Raw genomic sequence first — 12127 nt, forward strand, 5'->3', positions numbered from 1 at the left:
TACTGTAAATTGACACACCTCTAGACAGACAATTATGACTGATTGTATAACATCTGACAGAATCAATTATGACTGACTGTTGTTTGCTATCTTTGCATAGAAACAGATGAAACACAGGTATTTAGAACAAAGTCAGCTGCTAGTGTTCCTGTGTTTGATATAATTAAATACAATAATGTAGGGGTTTTTAAAAATCAGTTTCTAATGGTTTATAATTTAGCATATTCTTCAAATAAAAAGCTAACTAAATAAGAATGATGCACTGACTCCTGAACACACAAGAATAATTCAATAAGAACTGTATGTACCAACCTAAAACTTTCTAAATGAAAAATCATCCATTGCTAAAATTCTCCACAGTTTTAGAATTAACAAAAATCAAATAATATTTGAGACAATAAATTAGCATCTTTGCTCACTAATAATTTAATATGAAAAGATTAAGTGTACATTAACTGGATATAAAATATAAAAATATCCCATACAAGTGAAAGCGAGCCAAAAAAAGTCTTCTATATTATTTGTGCACTATTTTAATAATGAAAAATTAAATAATGAAAATATTTAGAAGAATGCTAATACATTTTATAAATTCCACATTATCTTCAATTTAATTAAAATACCAATTGATAAAGTTTAATTTAAATTGTTTTTCTTTTATAGTTTACATCATTCACTTTAAAACTTAATTTTGTGTGTATTGTGTTTAAAAGTTAGAAAATCTTTGGGAACCTCTTTGTGTGAAAACATTGCATAGTATATATCTTGTTTTGATGTTCTAAAAGACTGTTTGGATTTTTTCTGACATAAATGTAAAGGGTATGGTAGCAGCTGGTATAAAATTGTGTTCTGTCCATATATCTGAATGTTCCACAAGCAATTTCTATCATGTAACAACACTGTTCTCAAAAAAGATATACTATTTTATTGATTTAAAATTTATTTAGAAAAAATTGAGTTCTTATATGCATCTCCAAGTTGGATGGTATGGTAGTTTGAAAGTATTGACTGACTGTGTGCTATACAATGGTCACAATTGTCGTTTACTAAGGAGAGCATAGAACGATGCTGGTTGCCATTCTTACTCTGCTGTGTGGCAGCGCAAATAGTCCCCTTTCTAACCAACCTGGTGGGAAAAGTCAATATCCCATCAGTAGACGAGGTAAACACATCAGGAGCTGTGTTCTCTCTTATCTTCCTGCTCTATATTACTACAGTTCTTTAAATCTATTCTCCCCAGTCATCAACTGCACTTCTGTCATTCAAATGCATATACTGCTGCAGTACAAATAAGGTTATAGTCTAGTGGTGTACTTTCTCTTTATTGTTTTATATTTTAAAACAAAAAAATCCTCATTAGTTTTGCAAAGCACTTTTCTATATTAGCAACATTATATACAGTACATAATTATATGTATATTAAATTTATGTAACTATATATAGTATAAAAGTATAAATATATACTATATTACCAAAAGTATTCGCTCACAACTGTTTCTGATTATGTGGATGAGTGAGCGAATACTTTTGGCAATATAGTGTGTGTATGTGTGTGTGTGTGTGTATGTATATATATATATACATACATACATATATATATACATATATACATACATACATATACATATACACATACATACACATACATACATACATATATATATATTTTGTGTGTGTGTGTGTGTGTGTTCCTACTGTTAGACCTAGTGAGATGGCTGCTTGAAATAGCAATTACAGCACGTAGGAGGCAGAAGCAAGTGGTGGAATGACTAGACTCTTAATGAAAATTAGAGATGCCTGGTATGGCATCTCTAATTTTCTGCCCCCAAATTTTCTGAAGGACACCATTCTATTTCCAGATAATATTGTCAGACTAATATTACCAAAGTAAGATTTCATTGTCCATCTTCTGCACATGAATGATAAGATGATATCCCATCCTTTGCTATAGACAGTCAAATTTCTTGGGCTGGCCCTACTTGGTAGGTTACTCCATCAATATCATATTTTAGTTGGATGAAAAAAAATGACAATTTTGTGTATGCAAAAAAACCCACATAAAAACATGATTCTGTCTTCAGTCAAATTATTGTTTAACAACTGCCCTTAGCTTCAGTGCTTTCTAGGTGTATAAATTTCAGTTTCCTATATTCTTAACAATAGCCATGCTGGGGAAGACAAACTAAACTTGATCAAATTTTTCTCATGGTTACTTTTGTTTTTGCTTTTTTAACTGAACTACTTCATGGGTGTCCATTCTTTTAACAAAACTAGCCCTTTTTTAATCATGTGTTAATATATGTATCATAATAAAGAAATGCTAAGGAGAAAGGTAGACACTGCATGAGTCTGCAAGGCAGTTTTCACTGATCCAATGGTTTAATAAAACAAAAATGGAGTGAAAAGGTTAAAGGACTGCTAATTGACAAATTTCATTCAAGTAAATAAATGCTTTTATAAGTTACTTTAGATGTATATTTTAAAAAGTGAGGAAGGCACTGTAGGTCTCAGTTGGCCATGAATTCTATTCCTGAGGTACGGAGAGAAGAAAGTGGTTTCTTTATATGTATTTTCTTTTTCTTTATTATATTCTTTTTTATTCTTTTCTAGTTTTCTTTTTTTCTGAACTTTCTACTTTTTCTTTTTTTATTTTGTATTAGCTTTTGTCTTTTTAAATGTAATAATTAATAAAATTGTTATTTAAAAAACTAACCCCAAGCAAACCATACAATATATAGAAGACTGAGACCTGAATTTCCATTGTTAAGCAACGTGGTTATAAATTTTAATGTCATATTGGAAAGAAATTCCAGTATTTCTGGTTGCCATTGTTAAGCAAATCACCATGGATCATTAAGTAAGGATGTCATATGATCACAATTTACAACCACCTGCTGACTTCTCCTCTGACTTTGCTTGTAGATGGCAGCTAAAGTGGGTTTCAAATAGCAATCACATAATCACAAAATGCTGCAATATCAGAGGGGGAGGAGCCGAAGTCGCAACTACACGACATGCGATCTCAATGCTCTGAAATCGCAGTCGACACTTTTGTCTCTGGGTGGTCCAAATATACCTAAACTGTCCCATAGAGATGGTGAACAGGAAGAACACATCTTGCTGATCACAGGAACATCGCAAAGTCTCTGATTGATCAAAGAGAAGCTCTTCACACTGGTGACAAAAAATCCAGCCAAATGGCTGATGAAGTCGGGGCGGCTCCAAAATGGAAGGATATGGAAAGAGAAAGTGTTTTCAGATGGTGAGGATTTTTTGCTGTTTTAAAAGTGACTGCCTATTTAAAAAAAAAACTTAAAATTAATTTAAATTGGAGAACAGAAGAAATAAACGGCAGAATTCAATTTGGACTGGTTTTGAACAGTGGGTTATCTTACTTTTTACGGATGGAATTTATGCAAGCCTTTTAAAACGAACGGATTAAGTTTCCTTGTTCTATTTTTTTTCTTCGACTATTCTCTAATCTATGGACTAAAACTCTCCTCTCATTACTGTGGGTGTTTTTCTAACTCATTTAAGAATCAGATCTTTTTTTTAACTTGAAATACAAAAAGATACAAAAAGAAACAAAGAAATTGTAACATTGTAACGCTGCTACTCAGAAGCTAGATGTTTGTGTATTGGAAACGAAATACTTTTTCACTGATTATCCTGGCTTGGCACTTTAAGGACTCACAGCTTGTTTATAGAGAGTGATAAGAAGAAAAACACACAGATGTTCCTTTGAAGTAGATTCTTAACCAGAGAAAGGTGAAATGTTATTGTGATGCTTAATTCTGCTAAAACCTTTTAAGCTAGAGTAGCAGTGTTTGTCAGCTGGAAAACATGGTGCAATTTCAACACCAGAAAGAAATTTTAAATCTGCAAAAGATATTCTCAGAAATACAGAAATTATCAAATACAAGTGAGAGGATAGAGAAGAAGTTGGATTACTTAGTGCATCTATCAGTAAAATATGACGGGGAAGTTGAAGATGTTCATCAAATGGAAAAAGTGGCAGTTAAAATCCAAAAAATCGAAGAGGAAAATGAATGTAAAGAAATTAAAATTGCTGATATTTATGGTGATTGATTTGTTTTTGAAAATGGAAAGAGTGGAATACTGAAAGAGGAATTAAATGGAGGGGAAACTTACCCCAGATGGGAAGATACAGAAGAGGGAAAAACAAAAGAATTTATGGACTTAAAAAAAGAAATCTTATTAGCAATAGCTTTGATAACACCACCGACCATCAAAGATAAGCAGATTAAGGAAACAGAAGAAGGACATCGAAATTACATGAGAGATCTTATAAGCAAAGAGTTGTTAAGAGGGGTCCATACAAAGCTGATTAAGGAGATGATTAGAGGACTGATGCCACAAATGGCAGAAGATATGACACTGTTTTGTTACTGGAAAGATACAGGTTGATAGATGAAAGAGTATAACTTAAAACTAGCTAAACTTAGTGAAATTTAGTGATAATAGATATAGTTAAATAAATAATTGATAATGATAATAATGTATACAATGTGTAGTGTTATGATAAGTAATAACTGGATATGAATATTGAATGGCACCCATGAAAGGAAGATTAGAAACCCTTTTGGATTATATATAAAGATTAATAATAATAAAATAAAATAAAGAATTAAGTTAGATTCAGTTAAGTCTTGATTACTAGGGGGGGAAATGATATGATACAGGATATAGTCAAATAAAGGAGGGATAATGATAATAACGTGTATATATGTATGGGTACAATATAAGGAAATGAGATGTAAATTGTAAACAGTAATTTGGAAAGAAGGATAGAAAACTTTATTATTAAATATTATGAATGTTTAGCTAGAATATGACATAAGGATTTAGTGTCATTGGAGGATTTTAGAAATAGTAAATGAAATGCCAGTATGTGGTTATGTATTAAATCGGTATATTTTATGATGAAGGACATTTAAAAAACTATAGTCAAATGAAAATGGAGTTATGATGACGGTAACATGTATAAATATCTGAGTTAAAATACTTGAGAATATGAATTATGCTTGATGACTGTGGAAGAGATACACGAAAGTCTTTTGTAACCAACTAATACACTTTCTACAGTATGTAAAAAAGGAAGATTTTATGTGTTGTGTTTGTTTTGAAAACAAAAAATAAAAAGAAATGCTGCAATATCACAATTGACAGCCAGGCACTTGGATTGCAATCACATGACCATGGTGACATTGCAACCAATGTAACTATGAAAACCAGTCATCATTACCACTCATTCAGCACCATTATGAGTTCGAGTAGTCAGTGAATGAATTGTTAAGTGAGGGTCACATGTAATAGTAAACCTTAATGAAATTTTCTTATTAATTTCCTGAATGTGAAAGTATGGCCCTCCTAGATGTTCATCATGCCTCACCATATGACTAATGATAGAAAATCATGAGATTTACAAATTGAAACACTGTTGCTCTCTTGGGCTGGTAACAGCCACTGAATTCATGGCACTTCTCTAACTTGCATAAAATGAGAATGAGTAAAAACAAAAAGATCAATAATATAATCTAGAATTCTGCAAAGCCTGAGCCAGTCTCTCAATCCAGTCTAATTCACAGCCAACTTGCAGTGAACATTTACTAGAAGAATTGTTATGTTAGACTTTGGTATCTTAAAACTCCAGTGTCTTGAAATGCTCTGGCACAGTAGTACTACAGCACTGAAGATGTTGCCTAGTTGGATAATGAAATATCCACAAGAAAATAATCAAATTCAGAGAGTACTAAGGGCTCCACAATGATCTGCTCTTGTAAATTCCAGTGTACAGGTAATCCCTGGGTTACATGTGTTCCCTTAGATAACGTTTGAACTTACACAATCAGCACCCTTTAGTGCTTACAAACAAGTCCTGAAACTACGAATCTTGCAGCACCACGGCAGTTGTTCGCCCTTACAAACAACTGCAGAGGCTCTGCAATATTCGTCCTGCACTTTGCTGGCCAAAACAGCCTGCCCCTCTTATGCTCTGTTTTGGCCTGCACAGGCCTCACCCGGGACTTTGCCCGTGCAACCCTAAATGGAGCGTCAAAGGGGCGGGCAGGCCCATCCTTACCCTCCAAACCTCCATTTTGGCTGGAAAAGTGCCAGGAAAGGCCTGTGCACACCAAAAAAGAGCTGCAGAGGGGCACATATGGCCGAGAGGAGACAGCTTGCTAGATCTTCACATGGTAAGAGACCCAGCACAGCAGATTGGGGGGGCAATTGTGGGGAGCATGGGGTATTTCAGTGGGTCGGGGAGGCCTTGGGTGGTCTTAAGCAGATGGCCTGTTTCATCACTAGGTACCCCATGGCCTTTCTCATCCTGAAATACCTCATATGCACTTAACGAACCGTGCTTTTGATTAGTGAATGGATTGCGAAAGGAGGAAATGATCCTGTTCAAGGTACAAGATTCACTCCCATGAATCCTCGGATTACGAATGGAATGGGCAGGCTCCATTGTAATCATTTTATATCTATCTGCTGGTCTATTGGTCTACCTATTTCATAACATTAATAAATTGCCTAGTTTTCAGCACTACTATTTTCAGACAGGATGGTAATTTCTAGTAGAAAACAATTTGAAAGGGCCTCTGAGACCAAGAAAAATCACTACCAATTAGTCAACAATCTGATCTAAAGGGATAGCTTGATCTGATATAAGATAGTCTTTTGTAGTAATTCTGGTTCTTCCCGTGACGTATAATTTCAGATTTTGTTTTCTCAAGTTGGTTATAGGCTATCTAGCCATAAAGCCTATTTGTCTATATATTCCCAAAAAGGTACCTCAATAAAATATGCAACTTGCTTGCTATTCCCACTGAATGTGTTAATGCATATAGCAAAGGGGGAAGGGTGCCTGCAAGTATTTCCTCAAGCACTTTAAAAGTGCATAAATGAATTCATAAGGAGAATTTCTGATTTTCTGATTGCAGCCCTCATAAATGGCTTTTCTAAAAATTTGAGGGGGGAAATGTAAGTGTGGAACAGAATGTTCATTTCACTTTAATAGCCTTCAGAGCATTTCTGTAGGGACTTTTGTATGCCTTATAATAAGCAATTAAAGAAAGTTCCCAATGTCCTCAACATTATAAAGCTCTTCAGTAATTTAGTCAGGAGACAAGGTTCACAACATTGAAAGCAGATGGTCAGATAATTGTGGCACTAAACTTGGTTTTGTTTTCTTTGTTAAACCTCTTTGCTATCAGTTGGTTCTGTGATACAGCTGATTCTGTTCCCTCATTCCTGTTCTTCTCTACCCTCTCTACCCCAATTTATTCAGCATTAATGGGCAAACTAGACTTCCTAGCATTTACTGACAGAAGCTGGTGTACCGATATAGTTGGGCATGACAAGTGGGTTGACTAATTCTTGATACACTTGATCTGTTTGTAAATAACAAGTATGACGCTTACATAAATATGCTGACTAAAGTACTTTTAAAAAATGTTAGCAGGGGAATAGCAAGCTCATCAGCAGACAGCTTGCAAAGAATTATGGGTTTTGAGATCATCATATTTTAAAGAGATAAAAGTTCTGCAAAGCATGGCTAAGGAGTAATTCATTCCCCCTTCTAATCTTTTAATTTTCTCTATCCCTATAGATGAATTGAAGAAGATGTTGGAAGCCTACAAGGAGGGATACAAAAGGCTGAAGAACATAGTAGACAAATGGTTGTCTATGAGTAGCTATTCCGAAGTAAACCTCGGCAAACTCTTTCAGACATTCAGTGTAGTAAAATCTGGGGGCGAGTTCAGTACTTAAAAATGTTGTTTGTGACCTCCGTTTATAGACAGTAATTAATCTTCCTCTTTTTTTCTCTTATTTTCTGTTTTCTGAGGCTTTCTAGTATGGCTGTAGATTAAGAAAACTACTTTAAAATCCAAGTTTCTTCGGTACTAAAATATGTAAAAGAAAAGCAGATTAAAAGTTGATGAATATAATAAGCAGCTCGCAATTTAGATTTTATAATAGGTTGTTGTTTATTGAGATCTAGAACTGATTTCTTTATAGGCCAAAGAGATTATGTGTTGCAAATTCTTTCAGCTGTTTGAATGTTAGTCATTAATTTCTTGGGAGTCATCAAAATAAATAGGGCAGCCTATTATCATTAGAAGAAGCTAGTTGAGACAAAAATGGAGTAAATTTAAGATGACAAAAGGAATGGCCTTATAGTAAGCAAATAAAGCCATAGAAACGTTATCTTATAATGATTATAATATTTTAATTGCCAATAAACAATTAACAGGTACAACAAAAGTCAATCCAACCTCACTGGCTGGGTCTTTGGGCTGGGAAAGGGAGATGCTGGACTCTATATAGATTTACGTATTCTTAACTTCTATGAGGGTAATAACATTTATTGGTATATGTAAAAGCATTTTAAATGTGGATGTAAACATTTACACAGTTGAAGGAAATATAATAAAATTATTGGTATAAATATCTGAGTGGTGCATTCATATGAAATATGTCTATGAAACAAAATAATGATATGGGTGGACAAGCCATTTGTACTTTATATCCCCCACTTCTTGCCTGATTGTACTGCCAAATGAATAAACAAATATGGTAGTGATGCCCCATCTATTTCAGCTTTCATTAATACAAATGACAGGCATCAGGTAAAACATTTGCTTTGATTTATCTTGCCTTGCTGAAGAATGAGTTGCATTGTACCAATAGAACTCCTCTATAAAGATTTTGCATTAGTTTGGGTCGAGTAGCTCAACCCATCTTAACATTGACGTAGGGAGAAATTTCTTTGTTAACAGCTCTGAATTGGGAAGTTTACTTTGTGATGTTCTATTTTCCCAGTAAATGATTTTAGTATTGGTTAAGGGAGACTATCATATGGATGGTCATACGTTTTAGTAATACCTATTACTACTATAATCAGCTGCCCAATTACAGTAGCTCAGGCTTTGAGGGATAAAAGCACAGTTTCCTCCTAAATTAGAATAACATACCATATTTACAAATACTGCATAGGTTTTGGTATAGCCCATGTTCAAAATATTTATTGTAAAATGTGAGGAAATGAAAAATAATGTCTATGAGTAAACAAGTACATGACATAATCTCAGCAAGACTATAATTTCACATACATTGTTATATAGAATTCTGCAGAAAATTTGAGCAAACATTTTATTTCTACAAATGTAAATTTTATAATTATAAATTTCATAATGGAATTTTGCATTTCTTCTTAATTGCTAGGGAAGATATTTTTGCACCATAAAATAAATAAAGCTAGCTTGTTTAATGCTTTGTTACAAGTAAATGTTTAGTCAGCTAAAGCTGCTACTGATATGACTCTTGCTGACTATACAGCCTACTTTGACTGTTTCACCTTATTTTAACAATGGAAAAATGAGAAGTGTAAAGTCATCTTTCTTTGTGTACATCAATCTTTATGTGCATATTAAATTCATTGAACTGTAGAATTACAAAACCAAAAACAAGCCTGAGTTCATCAGAGAAATCTGGGTTCTGTTATTCTCCTTTTTCTCCCTTTTCTGTGTATATTAAAAATAAACAACAAAGTTAGGTTGATGGACAGGGAAGGGGGTTTTAATACATAAGCTTAGAAGCCAGCCTTCACAGTTCGTATTTATTAAAAGAAAGAAACCCAATGAATCGTTTCATCTTGTGCCAGAATCATTTCTTACTGGATAAAAATTACTTTTCTATTTCCCAACTTCAGCCTATTTTTGATCTTGCCTCCTTTGCTTCTCTTCTGTTGACCACCTAAATATTTCTTAATTGAACCACTCATCCTGCACTCCTCTTATAGCTGTTTAATAGATTAACTCATCTGTGCCAGCTTCAAATTTCAGATTAAAATTCCTTCATCCTGAAGGCAGCATTATCAGGTTGTTGGAGGCTGTTTTCAAACCTAGGTTTTGAATAGCAGCGTCTCTGCATTAATTTAACCACTAAGCTAATAAGTAGGTTTCGTTTTGTTATGCTAAGCTTTATTGCTTTTCTTTTGATCAGAATGGTGTTGTTGAGCAAAGCAGCAGACAAGGCATTCTTTGATGAGGGAATTAGTGCTCTATTCTTCCTCTATTATTCATAGCACAGTGGAATATGTAAGTACCTGAGGGTGTCAAAGGAGAGCAGGCTCTATTGCAAAGTGTTCGCCTTGTTTCTCTCAATAGCTGACTATGAGATGATAAACTGCTTAATACACTGCACTAATTGGATGAGAGCAAAAAGAGATGGGAATTAAGGCAAGGCAAAAAGAGAGAGTGCTACCAGCCTTCATTCACTCTTTTACCACTTTAACAGCACCAAAGGAGGCATAAGCTTTCTATAAGCAGGCTAGAGGTTTTGTGAAGAGATAAAATGAACCTGTTAGTGGATTCAAGTAATACACTAATTATTGCACAGTATAAATACCACTACTGGTTTTATAACATGAAGGTAAACTTCTTTTGAGATGGTTATAGGATTGCTTGGCAGTAATATAAATCCTAATAAGGGACCAGAGTAATAACCCCCCTGCAGAACAAAATTGCTGCCTGCAGAAGTATGATTCTGGCTTTTACAATGATTTCTGTAGAATGAATAAAAATGACTGAGTGACATTTCTTAATGCATAATGGCTTGATAATGATTCCCTTAAAGTAAAACATGCACTTCAAACTTTACTGTTAATCATGTCCAGGGGCAAATGTTCTTTTCTTTCTATAAAAAATATTTTTGTACCTATGGTGTTTTTAAATGTACATACTCCAAAATGCATATGTGTGATGGTATCAGTGAAATGTATGGTTATTTGGAAGAATTTTTCAGTTTGTTCATTAAAAAAACATGCTGAAGAGCCCACTCCATGTGTATAAATGCAAATTCTGAGAAGAGTTGCATCAACGGAAGGAAATTTTGCCATTCTCACCATAGAGGCCTTCCATTAGAGCCATCTCAGTGAAGCCTTTTCTTAAATTCTCTTTGCAACATTTATCAAAAGTCTTCCTTTATGGGCAAGCCATGGCCTGTTTTAGGTTATTGCAGTGCTGTTATATTGTGATCAATTCCTTTCATTTCCTGTTAGTTGACCTAATGTGTATGTATATGTTGGGTGGAGTTGGGAATATATGAGAATGGGAATATATAATGCATACATGAAAGGTGTTGCACTGTACAACCATTTCTTATTCATATAGGCATCAATTTATAACTAAGCAATTTAGGAGAAGTTGGCTTCAGTTGTTTCTTGGTGAATTACCCAAAGTGAAAGGGTGTTTCCATTTTTCGCCATTGAGCTTATTCAGAAAACACAACCCTTGGATGTACAGAAGGCTGGGAGGGGGGGGGGGCGTGTAGAAAAGTGTCTTAGAAAAAGAAAAGAGAGCAGGGAGCTCAGCTTTGTGAAACTTCCTGGGAAGCCTTAGGTGGGATTTACGGAAGGCCTTGTTTTACCTTCCTTACCTTGCCGGAGCCCCATTCAATGCTGAAAAGCCTGGTGCGCTCTAGCAAGGGCCCGAGCCAGGAAAGGGAAAGGTCGTGGGTTTTGGTGGCGGCTTTCAGGGCTTGTCAGGCGTAACAGCCCGGCTCTCTTCTAATCCGGGGAAGATCGAAGTTCCTTTTTGAAGCGCGCGCAAGGGCAAGCTCCGTCCGCCACGGCCGACTGTAAAGCTCCAAACACACCCCAGCTGCGGAAGAATAGGGGCCCTTTCACTGGGTGGGGTGTTGTTTGCAGCAGCCGAGTGACATGGGATTAGGAGGTTGGTAAACCAGGGGCTCAGAGGCTTTTCAATGGGACGGCGATGTAATCCTTGGAGGCAATTTCACGCGATTTGCTTCAGCTCCATGGCAGGTCAAATGTCTTGGAAAAGGGAGAGATCGGGGCTGGGGGAGGAAGGCGCTCAGCCGCGGCTACTGTCCGACTCCCGGAAAGGGACAGGCAGCATCTGCCGCTCTTGCCAGTAGGAGCGGTAATGGCTGGGGCAAAATAGCGCCATTTTTCTTCCCGCCTCTGGGACTGAGGGAAGAAAAACCCGATGCGTGGCGAGCCTCACTTCGTTCCTCGGAGCTTGGCCCTGAAAAGTCCCGCCAAATTTCCAGGCAAGAGTGAGGCCATACAGCCCAGCGG

General features: G+C 35.6%; 1 protein-coding gene across 1 annotated transcript in view; it reads left to right on the top strand.

Moving 5' to 3' along the window:
- The window catches only part of POLA1 (DNA polymerase alpha 1, catalytic subunit), a 377795-nt gene extending 369322 nt beyond the window's left edge, over window positions 1–8473 (top strand). The window contains exon 37 of the mRNA XM_087726535.1: window positions 7634–8473. Within this exon, the coding sequence (XP_087582661.1) occupies window positions 7634–7794 (161 nt within the window). The 3' untranslated portion in view covers window positions 7795–8473. The remainder of the gene's footprint in view (window positions 1–7633) is intronic.
- The last annotated feature ends 3654 nt before the right edge of the window (window positions 8474–12127 follow it).

The sequence above is a fragment of the Thamnophis sirtalis genome, unplaced genomic scaffold (genome assembly GCF_051295495.1).
Source record: "Thamnophis sirtalis isolate CommonGarterSnake01/CBP01778 unplaced genomic scaffold, rThaSir2_p1.2 scaffold_12, whole genome shotgun sequence".
Lineage (NCBI taxonomy): Eukaryota > Metazoa > Chordata > Lepidosauria > Squamata > Natricidae > Thamnophis > Thamnophis sirtalis.